The sequence below is a fragment of the Plasmodium cynomolgi genome, chromosome 13, assembly GCF_000321355.1.
Source record: "Plasmodium cynomolgi strain B DNA, chromosome 13, whole genome shotgun sequence".
NCBI lineage: Eukaryota > Apicomplexa > Aconoidasida > Haemosporida > Plasmodiidae > Plasmodium > Plasmodium cynomolgi.
The window spans coordinates 477,998-492,706 of record NC_020406.1 but is presented as its reverse complement, the minus strand read 5'-3'; the positions used below and the strand labels follow the sequence as shown (position 1 = coordinate 492,706).

The 14,709-nt window shown below is 43.7% G+C and overlaps 2 protein-coding genes across 2 annotated transcripts; one reads left to right on the top strand and one right to left on the bottom strand.

Moving 5' to 3' along the window:
• Positions 1-3,136: 3,136 nt before the first annotated feature.
• On the bottom strand, positions 3,137-9,308 carry PCYB_132030 (lysine-specific histone demethylase 1; the record flags this gene model as incomplete). The annotated part of the gene is made up of 6 exons (XM_004224227.1): positions 8,094-9,308; positions 7,805-7,957; positions 6,477-7,760; positions 6,299-6,361; positions 3,288-5,762; positions 3,137-3,181 (listed from the first exon to the last, which is right to left on the bottom strand). The coding sequence occupies exons 5-6, from the start codon at positions 5,760-5,762 to the stop codon at positions 3,137-3,139; spliced, it is 2,520 nt and encodes an 839-aa protein (XP_004224275.1). The 5' UTR covers positions 6,299-6,361; positions 6,477-7,760; positions 7,805-7,957; positions 8,094-9,308.
• Positions 9,309-11,998: 2,690 nt separating this feature from the next.
• On the top strand, positions 11,999-13,336 carry PCYB_132020 (hypothetical protein; the record flags this gene model as incomplete). The annotated part of the gene is made up of 2 exons (XM_004224226.1): positions 11,999-13,068; positions 13,093-13,336. The coding sequence occupies 2 exons, from the start codon at positions 11,999-12,001 to the stop codon at positions 13,334-13,336; spliced, it is 1,314 nt and encodes a 437-aa protein (XP_004224274.1).
• Between the last annotated feature and the right edge of the window lie 1,373 nt (positions 13,337-14,709).

Below are 14,709 nucleotides of genomic sequence, written 5' to 3'. Positions count from 1 at the left end.
AAAAAAAAAAAAAAAATAAATATATATATATATATATATATATGTAATGAACACCGTTCAGGCGTTTTTTTTTTATTGTGCCCCCCTCGCGTGTGTGTAAATTTTTTCACCTTCGCGCGGATGAGCTCACGCAGTGTGTTAACCTACCCGAATTAAGGTGCCTCCTCTGCGGCGGGAAATCCCCCAAAGGAACGATCCTATGAGGAGTGGGCAAAACGCAGAGCCTCCTCTCCTAGTGGGCAAAACGCAGAGCCTCCTCTCCTAGTGGGCAAAACGCAAAGCCTCCTCTCCTGGTGGGCAAAATGCAAAGCCTCCTCTCCTACTGGACAATATGCTGTGAACCGACTGGCACTCACCTAGACTGTGTCAGTAGCGGCCGTGCCAAAGAGGATGCTTCACCTGCCATGCAAATAAAAAAAATACCAAAAAAACGGACGAATGGTGCTACCTCCTTCGAATTCGTCTCTTCCACACAGATAATATAAAATTGGCTTCCTTTTCATTCAATATAATCTATTATTTTTTCCAGTGCCGTTTATTTCCACTTTTTTTTTTCCTTAGCCACTTGGCTCATTATACCCAGAAGTATAAACAAGCACCTTACATATATGTGTCAATTCGAATGTGCGCAAGGGGATGGGGGAGGGAATAAAGAAAAAAAAATTCGAAAAATACATCACCAGATTGCGCATACGGCACACCCTTTCCGCTAAAATTTTTTTTTTTTTTTTTTTTTCCTATTGTGTAAAGGCAAATTTTGAACGCTCCAAAATGATTTGCACCTTTTAAGCGAAGACAAAATGGGGATGCAAAAGGATGAAAGGAAAATCGGGGGCGCTGGTCCTTACTCAATTATTTTATTTTTTTTTTTATTTCGGGAATGTATTACCCCCTCGCACAAGGGGAAACAAATCAATAGCTGTGACGTACTATTCGCTGGTGGCGAACGAAGAGAAAAATGCATTTTTTCCCATTTACAAAATTGCGAGGTGTAAAAATTGCGCTGCGTACGTTTGTGCAAGTGATGTAAAGGGTGAACGCTTTGCGGCATGCCTTTTTTCTCCCCCAGGGGGACTAATTTCCCAGCCATGCAATTGTTCCACTTTTGGTGTATCTCCCAACTGTATATCTCTCTCAAAAAGGGGTGTAAATTTATCAGCTAAATCAATTTTGCACAATGTATACATTTCGGAGGATACTGTGCGTCTTTATAATGGCGGATGTTCTTAAAAGCGTGTTTCCCACTGGACAATCGCAGTTTGCCAAACGTATGCTTATATCAATATGGGCACACGCGCCATAGTGACAACGGTTAAATGGGAGTGCGTAGTTGGGCAGAGAAACAAAAAAAATGCCCTGCGAACGGCTGCCAATTTTTCGTACACATAAAAATCGTGAAGGCGGAGTTCATATGCATAGCTACAGAACTGTGCATGCAAATTTACAAAAATGGCACTTTCATATGACCAACGGGATGAGTACATTTCTGAGTAAATTATGTGACAAAAAAACGAAAAAAAAAAGAAAAAAAGAAACAAGTTGAGAGGGGCCAATTAAAATGATGGTATACCAAAGTGGCAACTTCAATCAAACGTGTCAAACGAAATGGACGCAAAAAAAAAAAAAAAAGGAAAGCTCAGTTAACCCTTTTGTTGAGCTCCACTTGCAACATGTCTAATCGTCGCCTGATTCGGCGTGTTCTCGAGAGAAAGAACTTTATTTTGTAAATGTAAACTCTTCTCTTCCAGTAATTCTGTATGATTTCATTTTGGTTATAGCAGCCCCGCTGTGAAGAAGAAAAGAATGAGAAGTCGAAATGGAGGAGCAGTGAAAAAAGGGGGGTAACCCTACATTACATTTGTGTAAAGTTACTAAAATGAACACCTCAGTTGTGTTCCCCAAGGGGGGAAACACCATTCAACACGCTATTCCCGCGCGCTGGGAATCGCACCGATTTGTTGCTTTTTTCGTTTTGTTTTTTCTCCCCCTTTTTTTGCGGGGGCCCTTCAATTTTACCTTAAAAATGTGGGACAACTCCGTGCTGAGGCAGCTGGGACAGATCCACTTACGATCTGATTTCTCCTCTTCTGCTGCCCCATTCGAGCATAAGCAGTAGGAATGCCATCCGTGCGTGCAACCAAAAAAATCACACATGATTAATTCCCCTCCATTCACGCACTTATAGCACAAAAGGTCGTGTTTGTAAAATATCAAGCGGTATATGTAGTCGCACAACAACTGAATGATCACACTCGAGTCAATAAAATCGTGGTGTGTATCATATTTTGTTTCTTTTATTATATATTTCAAAAGGTAACAACAAAAAAAAAGAAATCCTGTACAGTTTAATTTAATTTTTGATATTTATTTATGTAGGTGATATTTTCCTCTACACTTTTGTCTGATGTGAACTTTTGACTTAAGAAATATTTCAAGTATATGTTCAGTTCGCTTAATTTCCTATTCTGAGCATACATGTGATTTATTTTTTCTTTTCTCATTGTAGCTAGCTGTATGTGTTCATTTTCTTTTTCTCTTATTTTTTCTGATCTGTTCATATTTTTTTCGTATACTTTTTGCTCCTCGGTCATTTTTTCTTCTTTTTTGCCTGAACCGTTCAGGCTGTCCTGACCAATTCGTATGACCCCTCCTCCAGTGTAAGGTGATGATGCGGCATGGGGAAAAATCTCACCATATGCTCCACAAGTTGGAGTTTTATAGTCACTGTGCATCCAGCAGCTTGTCTGTTCGGGAAAAAGAGTACTTTTTTCACTTTCCCATTTTTTTTCTTCACTCATTTGTGCATTTCGCTGATCATTTATTTTTTCTTTTAAAAAGGGGAAGCTCAAATTAGCACTTGGCAGATTGCTCCATTCGAAATGGTCCATAAGTACACCCTTCGCCGCTTCAATTTTAGCATATAGTTCCCTCTGGGTAAAATGTCTAAAGTGGTGATACTTGCTCAACACGGATGATAAATATCGAGAGAGCATAAATTTCGATTTCAAAAAAACAGGCGCTATGATTTTTTTTTTAATCGAATTTAACTCCGTTTGGTTGTAATTGTGGAAAATCACATCGTTCACTTTGATTATGTATTTGTCCACGTATAAGCTGAACTGGTCGTAGTTTTTTCTCAGAAATGTGCAGTGTTCGCTCCTTCCGTGTGTGTATAGCACATCTGCAGGGGGAATACATAACCTAGTTAAGCGATTTCCTGGAGTGAAATTGGCTGGCCAAGAGACCAACCATTTGAGGGGTAAATCCCATGGCATATTCACTCCCACCAATGAGAGCCAGTCGAGGGGTAACCCCGATGTGCCCAAGGCCAGCCAGTTGAGGGGTAAATCCGATGACCCCGAAGCGAGCCATTTGCGGGCTAAATCCTCGGCGAAGTCCTCATCCAATGGTGAGGAATCCATCTTGTACTTAAGCATACCTGTATGGGGTTGCCCTGCAGTTATATCACCCCCCTCCACGCTACTCTGCTTCTCCCTCTCTCTACCTCTCGTTTGTTTTCCATCATCAGATTTGCAAATAGCATCACCCTTCAGATGGTCGAAAAATTGCAGAACATTGTTTAGCGAGTAGGACAAAAAATCGTGTTCCCCCTTGAGGAGAGACAAAGGAATGTTCGAAATGTTCGCCAAGTCTTCATCCTGCGAAGAGCTTTCATAATCAGAGAGCGCTTCATCACTTCCATCCGTTATGTAAAATCCAAGTAAGTTATTTGTTAACTTGGGCAAAGGGATATTGGTAAATGGACACGTATCTTGTGGGAAGAAAAAAACATCCGTATTGTACCACTTGGTGTCTCTGCTTGCTAACTTTAATCCAATATGTGCAATATCTTCAGCTGCCCTTATGCCTGTGTCGTAAGCTCCGTCTACACACTGGAAATAACTTTTGGACAAATACTCCCCACAGAAGACGACCTTAGGGTTATCAATCGGGTGTGGAGCCCTCAAGTAAATTAAATCATTATCAGTACAGTTCACATAGGGATAGGCATACGAACCAAAGGAAAAATTATCATCCTGCCATTTGGTAATTAAATAATCAACAAGAATGGGTAGCTTCTTTCCAGTATTTTCAAACATCTTATGCAAAGTGCACAAACATTCGTTTACTATGTAATGTTCCTTATTAATATACCCATAGGTGCATGACCAGGGAGGGAAACAGTGCACTAAAATGCAGCCAATTTTCCCATAGGCATGCAAATTGAGGAACTGAAATTTCTGGTCAATACAATTTAGCTGTAAGCTATCAAATGGCCAAGCAAAATCGAATGGATAAAATCGTAAAATTATTTTGTTGTGGTTTCCCATTCTATAGTTATTCAATGCCTTCATTTTTAGTGGGTGTAACTTGGGTTCAAACTGCAAATACGATTTTTTTTTTTCTTTCTTGTCATTATTTGTTAAGCACCCAAGTGGTAACGCTACAATTACATACTTGGCAAAGATGTTCACATTGGTATAGTTGCAATTCGTCAGGTCCGATGTGCCATGAAAATTTTTATTGATTTGTTTCTTCGACGTGTCGTAGCTTTTGCACTGCACCATAACGTTATAGTTTTCTTGTTTTTCCCCTGGTTGGCACCGATTTCGGAGAACTCCGAAACCTTGGCGGGCCTCTCCCCCGCTAATGGTTTCGTGACCCCTTTTGAACCCCCCAGTGTGCTGTGCCTTGTGGGCAAAGTGAATCCCCTTCCCATCATGGGTTGCACCTTTATAAAAGACATCCCCATATGGGTAATTCCCAGTAGAGTGCCTTACACAATGTGGGGAGTTGCTCATGTAGGTGCCAGCCTGTGGACCCCCACGTGGAGGGAACTCCCCCGGTGTGTTAATGAATAGATGATCACCCTGCTGGTGAGCAGCATGATGTACAAATTTGGAGTTGCTACCCCAAAAGGTATGTTCCTCCTTTATGTGAACAACCTCAGCCACTGTGTTGAGAAGAATTCTGTTCTGTACATCTTCAGATAAAAAATTGATGAGCCATTTCCACCCATCCAGGACTATCTGATCAGCACTAGTGATATCCTTAAACCTCGACACATGCGGCATCTGTTCACATTTCTTAATTTTATTGTAATATTTTAAATTTTTTGAAATATACTCATCGGTACCATACTCTGGACATACGTCAATATCCATGTAGGTAGAAAATGGAAGTCTACACATGGCTATGGAAGTCTCCCTTAAATCACTTCCATAGCCATATCTCGACTGTAACATAACCATTAATATTTTCCACTCCTCGAGTGACAAATTGCCCTGGTGGATATTCATTTCTTCAAGTATTTCTTCTATGCATTCGATTAATAGATCCCACATGCTTCTCCTTTCGTTGTTTTCCTTAAAGAGAAGGGTTTTATTAATATCTTTTTTATGACTTCGCACGGTTGACTTAGTCGATACAGTTGATTCAGTTTTCTTTTTCACAATTCGATAGTACTCCTCTCCGTAGTCGTAATAGTTTTCGTAGATGATTGAATCCTTGTCGTATTTTTCCACTCCTCCTCCCATCCACGTGATTTTCTTCTTCGACTGAGAGTCGCCCCTCGGCGTGCTTTTCTTCTTCGACAGAGAGTGACCCCTCAACGTGCTTTTCCTTTCCGACGGGGGGTCGCCCCTCAACGTGCTTCTCCTTTCCGACGGGGAGTGACTCCTCAACGTGCTTTTCCTTTCCGACGGGGAGTGACCCCTCAACGTGCTTTTCCTTTCCGACGGGGAGTCGCCCGTCACCCTCATTCGCTTGACCCTTTGTTCCTCCGCGATGTGCATACTGGTAAGATGCGACGTGATTCTCCTTTCCGGGGCATTCTCTTTCTCCCAACTGTACAACTCACACGATTGCTGCAGCTGTGATATATTCTGCTTCCCCTTTGCTTCATACCCACCGTACGTCCTTTTTCCACCCTGCACAGAGACCGAGTGATACTCTCTGTCCTTTTCCAAATGATGGGTTACTCCCCCAGGGAAATTTACACAGAAGGGATATTTATCGACAGTCGTATCAACCGTATTATTATTTATGAAAAGAGATGTTCTTATTTTCCTGGCAGCCCTAACCCTAATTTTATCACATAGTAAATTCATTCTATATATTTTAAAGCTCTGAATTTGTTTTCCATTTTCATTATTATACCAATAAGCATAGAAGGTGGATTCCCAGTTGTCCCTTCCACACACCAAAGAAATTTTTGGTTTTAATTTATTTGCGAGTTGAGTTACAGATTTGTCGTAAGCTCTCCTCCTTCTTGTATCTTTATTGACGGAGAGTATTTTTAATTTTTTATTTTCACTTTTGGAGCATTGTTGTGGTTCTTTAACAACTGGTTGTTGTTTGTCTCCAAAGGGGGGGAAGCAGGGGGAGGAGGGAGTAGAAGTAAAGGGAGAGGGAGAAGGGGAAGAAGAAGAATCGCCACTGAGGCAGCTGTCACTCAGGTAGGTATACAGACATACATTTTCATCTATGTCTTTTAAAAATTTTAATAAATCTTTTTTCGTTTTTTTCCATCCCCTCTGTCTGTATATATAGCTGTACAGGTGGCATATATTATCAATGTTGTACTTCACCATAAAGAGGATATTTTTTCTGATCTTTTTTTTCTTTTCCTTTTTTTGTTTCCTTGCTTGGAAGTAATTGCAATCGCTATATGAGTGCTGCGCGTCTTCTTCGTCTAGGCGGTGAGTACATCTCCCTGCAAGCCTGTTTCCACTTTGTTGGGGGGAGTGACTCTCCCCTATGAGATCTCTGCCTTGCTGTTGGGCCCTCCCGCGCAGGGGAATCTCTCCAAACTGTGCCATCAACTGGGCATACTGCTGCTTGAACAAGTCCACATTATTTGATAACCGTTTCTCCATTTCGTCCATTTTACTGGGGTCCATAGAACCGAATTCCTTCTTCTCATCAGATGTAACTCTACATTTCATCCTTTTGTTATTTTTCTTATGATATTTTTTTTTCCTTCCTTTTTTACTCTTCGTATTTGTACCTTTATCTGTACCCATGGATAGTCCCGATTCCATGGACTGTGTTTCCTTCTTTGTACAGTACTTCTGTTCATGTGTTTTTCCCCCCTTATTTGAATGCACCTTACTATCAGTTGGTACATCTGCATTTTCACAACAGTGAAGATAATTGGCTCCTAAATCTACCACCGTCTCTGGGAGCAAGTTGTTATTTATTACTCTCTCGGGAAGAATGGTGGAGTAGGCTCTTCCTCCAATTCGATCCCTTCCTTCAATGACTAAAATTTCTGCGTTGCATTTGTTTAGATAGTAGGAGGCAGCCAGTCCGGAGATCCCCGAACCGATGATCAGGACATCCACGTATAGATTCTGTTCGTTACGTAAAATCGGGTAAGCGTCTACCCCTCGGTTTATGATGTCTACTGGTTTTACCTGACCGAACAGGGAAATTTTTTTCCTTTCTTTGTTCTTAGCGTGACTCCCACTTTTGTTCCCGCGATCGTCACTCTCGTCACTATCGCCACTACAGCCGCCATCGTCACTGTAGCTGTCATCACCTCCGCCGCCATCACCTCCGCCGCCATCACCGCCCCTATTCTTCTTGCTGCTGCTTCCGCTCTTCCCGGCATGCTTTCTCCAAATGACGGCACCCGCCTTCTTCTCATCAGCTACCACATTGTTAGGAATCGTTATGACGCTTTCTCTTTGAGCTCTGTCGCACGAGTTGTCCTCTCCTCTTTCGTAATCCTCTTTGGAAGAAAAATCTCCCAACATGGGGCCGCCCCCCTCCGCTGATCCCTCCACATGGACGCTCCTCACTACATCACCCTTCTCGTGCAGCTGGCCAACTTGGGGAGAGCCACTTTCCCCCTTCTCGATATGTCCTTTTTCACCGCCTGGATCAGCTGGACCATTCTTCTGCTCCTCCCTCGGTGCGCTGTGAGAGGTAGCACCATTGGGAGATCCGAGGACTGATGGGGAGGTGCTACTGGAGGGGGAACTACTTGTAGAGGAGCTGCTCACTGAGGGGGCCTTTACAAATGGATCTCGCAAAGAGCTGCCTTTCGAACAGATGTCTAGCGATTGCGTGCCCTCTCCAGGGTTCACCCTAGCGGAGGCATCTCGAATGGCTTCCTCCTCGTCAATCACGTCCTGGGTACATTCACCCTGAGTAATCATTTCGTCGCTCAACTTATTCTGGGCACCATCGGTGTCCTCCCCTTCCCCCTTCTGCTCCTCCCACTTCTGCTCCTCCCACTTCTGCTCCTCCCTCATCTGCTCCTCCCCCTTCTGAGCCCCATAAAGAGCCCACATGTCCTGCCCCCATATGTCATACTGCCAACGAATATACCCCCTCACCATAATCTCGAACCATTCGTGCATCCACAAATATCCCTTCCTACTTGTTGTTATTACTTGTGCATGTTTTTTCGTCTTCGAAATATCGTAGTACTTCTGTTTAACTCTCTTATGTTCCAGCTTAAGTTCCTGAATTCTTTGTTTCCTCCTGTTAGTCCTCCTAACCATTCTCCCTCGCATCCTCCTTCTACCTTGTTTGAGTTTCTTCTGTTCACTGTCGATCTTTTGATCAATTTCTTCCTTGCTAACTTCAATTTTTTTTTCAGTATCACTTGAGTAGTATCTTTTTTCATCCCTAACATGTGCTACCCACCTTACCAGCATCATGACCGCTTTTTCTCTCATACTTTGTACGTGATCATTCCTTGTGAGTTTCGTTATGTCTACCCCTACTTTCACCCACATGTCTAACCACCGATCGATCTGCATTTGTGCCCTCTGCAAACTGTTCGTGGAGAAATAACTTTCTATCCCCTGTTCTTGTGGCTTCTCTTGTTCAGCAGTGACCTCTCTCCATGTTGTTTTTTCCTTCCACAAGGACATCTCTCCCCCCTGAACCTCTCGTTCACCGTTCGTTTGTTTCTGTATATGAGGAGTACCCCATTTGTTTGTACTTGTGTTGTCCCCGTTTGTTAACGTTATTTCTGTGTGTCCCACTACCATACTGTTACCTTTGCTGTGTTTTCCTTCCCAGGGATCGTTAATACTCCTCATTTTATCGCTTTTACTCAGATTTATTTCATCATAGAAATGGGTCTCCTTTTCCTTTCTTATTTTTTCCCATGGGTATTCCTTCCTTTTCGTTTTTCCTTTTTCTCCCAAGGTTGGATACGGGTTCTGTAGATGCCTCATTTCTTTGGGTTCCTCAGTCATCTGTTCCTTTTTGCCGCCTTTCTTCTGCGCTTCGCGCCTCCTCCGGTACTTCCTTCTCCCGCACGCTTCACCGTCTTCTGGAGCAGCCATCCTTTCATCGTTTGGAGCATCTATCTCTTTATCGACTTTTGGCACCTCCTGATGGCACCCCCGAATTTGTCGCCGACGAATCCGTTGCAGTCGCTCATACCTCTGACGCAGCTCCCTCTCCACTGTCGACTCCTTCCGTCTACTCGACATGGCTCCCAGTGCCCTGCGTGCTCATGAGGGACCAACCGCCTTCAGTATATACACCAAAATCAAATCACCCCTACGTTTTAACAAAACGAACCCTTCTGCCTCCTTAAAATGATGAGTAAAAAAAATGTCGCTTCTGCAATTAGGGAAGAAAAAAAGAAAAAAAAGACACGCACGACAAAATAGCGCAACTCATAGTCGCCAAACAGGAAGACTCGACTCACCAAAAAAGGTGGAAACTTTACGAAAAAAAAAAAAAAAGGCATCCAATTTGCGTTGCTTTCTCGCGTTCACTCCTTTCCACCCGCTTATTCCTCTCATAGAACAGTACTACTTGGACGGATGGGACAAAAAATGGATGAGGGGGAATGCACCCACAGGTGACGAACAAATGAAGAGACACTTCCAGCTGGGCATACCAAATGTGAGGACTTCAGGAGAGTTATCCTTTAAAGCTATGCTAGTCCTTCTTACCGAAGAGCAAGTACTTTTTCTTTTTCTCAGTGGAGAGTGCATCTTTCTTTCTTCCCCTCCTTCGACACGTGGGTACTTCACAATTGCTACGATTGGGAGTTGCCGCGTCGGAATGGGAGTTACCGCGTCGGAACGGGAGTTACCGCGTCGGAACGGGAGTTACCGCGTCGGAACGGGAGTTACCGCGCCGGAATGGGAGTCACCACATCGGAATGGCAGTTACCGCGTCGGAATGGGAGTCACCACATCGGTGTGTGTGTCTCCTTCGGTTGTGATCTTTTCGAGGCGCAGCCGTACCTCTGCGGGGGGTTAAAACTGTCACGCGCAGAGGAGGAAAAAAAAAAAAAGGAACACAATAAGACCACACATTGCACGGCACATACACTACCCCAAACGAAACAAACAAATTACAAAAAATGAACAAAAGTAGCAACGCCAGTTGCACAATAGCAGTTATTATTTTACAAAGACACACTGGTATGACTACCCACCTCGACAAGCATGCACGTGCACACTAGGGTAATCTTTTCCTCCAAAAAGGAACAAAAAGGAACAAAAAGCACAAAAAGGAACAAAAAGCACAAAAAGCAAAAAAAGCACAAAAAGCACAAAAAGCACAAAAAGCACAAAAAGCACAAAAAGAACAAAAAGAACAAAAAGAATAAGCGGAACAAAAGAACAAGCGGAACAAAAGAACCAGCGGAATAAAAAGAACAAGCGGAACAAAAGAACCAGCGGAATAAAAAGAACAAAAAAAAAGGCACTCAAAATGGGAGGCAGAGTAGGAAGGTAAAACACTCGCTAACCAATTGTTATACGTCCCCTCCCACTGAGGTAAAAACAAATTTTCACATGGCCTAGACTAGACTACGCCTAAATGCACACACACGGGTGTTCACAGGGGAAAGGGAAAAGTGTAACACAATAAGACTGCATTACAGAGCCAATCGTCTGATTAATACTAAAGTGGGAGTGAAAAAGAAAAAAAAAAAAAAGGTAACTCGGAAAAAATATTTTTATAAACTCATGTGAAATGACACATACAGCTAAATGGTAATGCAAATGGATGCATATCATGTGCCAAAAAAAAAAAAAAAAAAAAGGCATGGTTAAATGTACATGATTTTTTAAAGGATAAAATTTCCACCAGGTGAACAAGTAGAGCCTGCGAATGATGGCGCTGTTTTATTTTACTCCTTCCTTGTTTTGTGCATTTGAATTGCAAAAGGGGGGAGGGGTACACAGGTATACGGTGAGATAGCAGTGCTATCGCAGGAGATAATGGCAGTGAGAAAAAGCAAGCACATCCCAATCATCATCATATCAGAAATGGACTCAGATGCACGCTGTGGCATGCGCAGTGCCCAAAATATTGGGCGAAAAATCCTGCCAGGGAGGCCCGCATCAAACGTGCAGAGGCACGTGCTGTACGCATCTGTGGAAATCACTCCGGGGGGATAAAACGCGGCTCCTCATATGGTGACACGGTTGGCCCTTAGCAGTTGGCAGCGAACCTTAGCAGTTCCTCGTGCAAAAAATATAAAAAAAACAACCACGTGAGAACGAGCACGTGAGGGCGCAGAGTGGGGAGATGCAGATACCACCCAGATGCCGCAAGGGGTAGGAAGAAGGAACGAACGAAGAGGCGAGGATGCCAGTCGAACGAATGAAGAAGCAAGGACGCCTGCCGAACGAAGAAGCGAGGACATCTGCCGAACGAACGAAGAAGCAAGGACGCCTGCCGAACGAAGAAGCGAGGACTCCTGCTGAACGAACGCATACCATTTGCACGTGCTGCTTGCCAAACCAAACGGGTTGGCGCAAATAGGTGAGAAAGCCTCAACCAGGCACAGCATAGCACTGGTACGAAGTGGCACGCAGTTGCATGGGTAGGCCTAGGGGGAATATGCTTTAAGGCTGATCCGCCCCGTTGGGGCCGCCCTCACTCCGTTGCACCTCCCTGCATTGAAGTCAGCACGTCTCACAGTGCGCTCATTCCACCCAGGTGTGTAACAGTAAGTCAGCTGAGGCAACACCGCACTGCTGCCTTGCTATCCACAGGGTGAAAAATGGCCCCTACCAGGAAGCTGCTCATACGGGGTGTCCTGCCTAGTATGCTGGCCCCAGGGGGGCGCACTGCGCGTACGAGCGCAGGTATATTCCCCCGATCCAGGGGACTCCACAGTGGAAGCAGGGATGTGAAGCAGGTCAATTCAACTGGTTCGGCCAATTCAAATGGTTCGGCCAAGTCGAATGGTTCGGTCAGTTCAAATGGCTCGGCCAAGTCGAATGGCGGGGGCACGTCACCTAGTCCAACTAGCTTGGAAGACGTAAAGGTCACCAAAGAAACATCCAGCAACGCTCTATTCGACGAATGCCTAGAAGAAATCTACAGAAAGAAAAAGCAAGTCGACAAAAATAGCGTAGAGTATGATGTGTCTCCTGTGATAGAAGAACTAAGCAGAGAAGAAATAAAATTAACTGGTGACATATTTAAAAGAATTAATGAAAAAAAAAAAAACATATCCCATTTGAATTATAAAGATATTATTTATATTGATCCTTATTGGAATCCCTTCAAAGAAGTGACAGACATGAGGAGAGAAATCGTTTTTGAATTTAGTGAGTACACTAAAGTGGCTAGCCTGGTGGAGATGAAAAAGCAAAGGCGATCTATTAAGAGGTCACTTAAGGAGCAATACAGATTGTATAACCCCTACTCAGGGGAGTATAGTTCCCATTTCGGATTGGATAAAGACTCCTGTGCTGGAGAATCAGTCGTATGTAATGACAAAAGTGAAAAGTATTGGAACCCAGACGTTGATAGAAAAAAATTACTTAATTTGAAATGTCCCTTTATATGGAGACACACTCATCTGCTGCATCACTTTATTGGAGAAAATGGGCTCATCTTACCTCGTAAAATAAATTTAACTACGAGGAAGCAGCAAATTCAAATTTTTAAAGCGATTTGTGTAGCGCGTAGGATGGCTCTCTACCCGTATGATAGGAAGCCTGAGAAGGACGATCTCATCCCCTTGATGGATCCTTTGCAACTGCTGGCCGATGAGTTGATTCATCGCTATGTCGAAAGGAACGACTTGCGAGCTCAGGCCATGCTAAAGGTCATGATAAACAAGTACCCCTCTTTAAACTATTACAGGTATTTCTGCCACGAGTCAGGGCAAAAGCAGCGCGGGGGATCGCAACAGGGAGAAGCACAACCGGGGGAAGCGCAACCGGGGGAAGCACAACAGGGAGAAGCACAACCGGGGGAAGCACAACATGGGGAAGCGCACCATGGGGGTGAGTCTCTGGGTGACCACCACATGGCGAAGATGCTGCGCAGGTATAAGGAGAACTACTATGAGGGAGTAATGCCTCCACAAGGGCATACAAAACGGTAAACAAACATCGAAGCCTACTTTTACAGGGCACCACACGTGTGCATGTGCGGCTCGCTTTTTAATGCAACACAGATTGGACACGCACAACGGGTGGCAGTGCAGAGTGGGCAATAGAGGGGTAATCCCCCAACGGGGGCGTTTCCTCCAAATTTTTTTTTTTTTAACCCGTCTGATAATTTGACCTAACAAATAAGGTAACCAAATGGATATTTCCCTGCATCAGCACAGCGACGCATTGCAGGCATCTGAGGATCTACTCACTTCAGTGCCTTCCCCCTCCTGCACCGCTAAACTGATAAGCAGCTAAACTGCTAAACCGCTACACCCCACCGAACGTGCAGCCGGGAAGATAACAAAGCCCGAGAGGGGAGAAGTAACCACCAAGCTTCTTCACCCCTTCGGCTGAGTCACGTTACACTTCTTTTTTTTTTTTTTTTTTCATCATGTGCTCGCACGATAATATGTCAACGTGTGAATAACGTCTTACATCTTCGCATTTCGCGTTTAATTATTGTAACGTTTGGAATAAAAAAAAAAGGAATGTTTGATTGCGTGGTGGGTTCACTCATGCATGTACCCAACCCTTTATAAGTAGAAAAGGAAGCATATAGAGGTATCCGCCTGTGTGTATGTATATGTGTGTGTGTTCATTTATATACAATACATGCACACCTGCTCGCTCACATCGTGATGAGGGTAAAATCCACTTTATTAAAATGAAAAAAAAAAATTAATAATGGAAAAGAGCACAATTCGCAGGTGTTTTCTTCCCTTGCCGCCATGAAAAAATGAAAAAAAAAGGGGAATAACATCACGGGGAGCCACATCTATGGAACAACTCTTGCGACCATATATGCACATGTCTAACTCGTGTCACTCTTTTGGCCAATTGGTCTCACATACAAGTAGTGCCCCCTTGCGATGTGCAGCTGGTGCATATGCATTTAAGAAAAAGAAAGGAGAAAAAGGGGAAAAAGAAAAGAGAAAAAAGGTAAAGAAGAAAGAAGAAAGAAGAAGAAGAAAAAGGCTGTTTACCTTTAACATAGTACAATGTGTACGTTAATATGCCGCCGCCTACGCGTGTCCACACGTACGGGGATGTGGCCCTTGGGGGGGGTTCCCACTCGCTCGATGCCCTTCCGCTTCTACATGGGGAGGCACTCGCACAGGTATGTACGCAAGCATTTATATATATGCATATATGCATGTGTACATGTATATGTATATATACACACCATCACACTGACGCGCTTGCACTAATTCTTGCGCAGCTGTGCCCACCCTCTACACGACGTAACATGGAACCATGCTTTAAAAAATGGAGGGGGAAATTAAAAAAGAAAAAAAACATGCAAAGAATGGTGGAAAAAAAA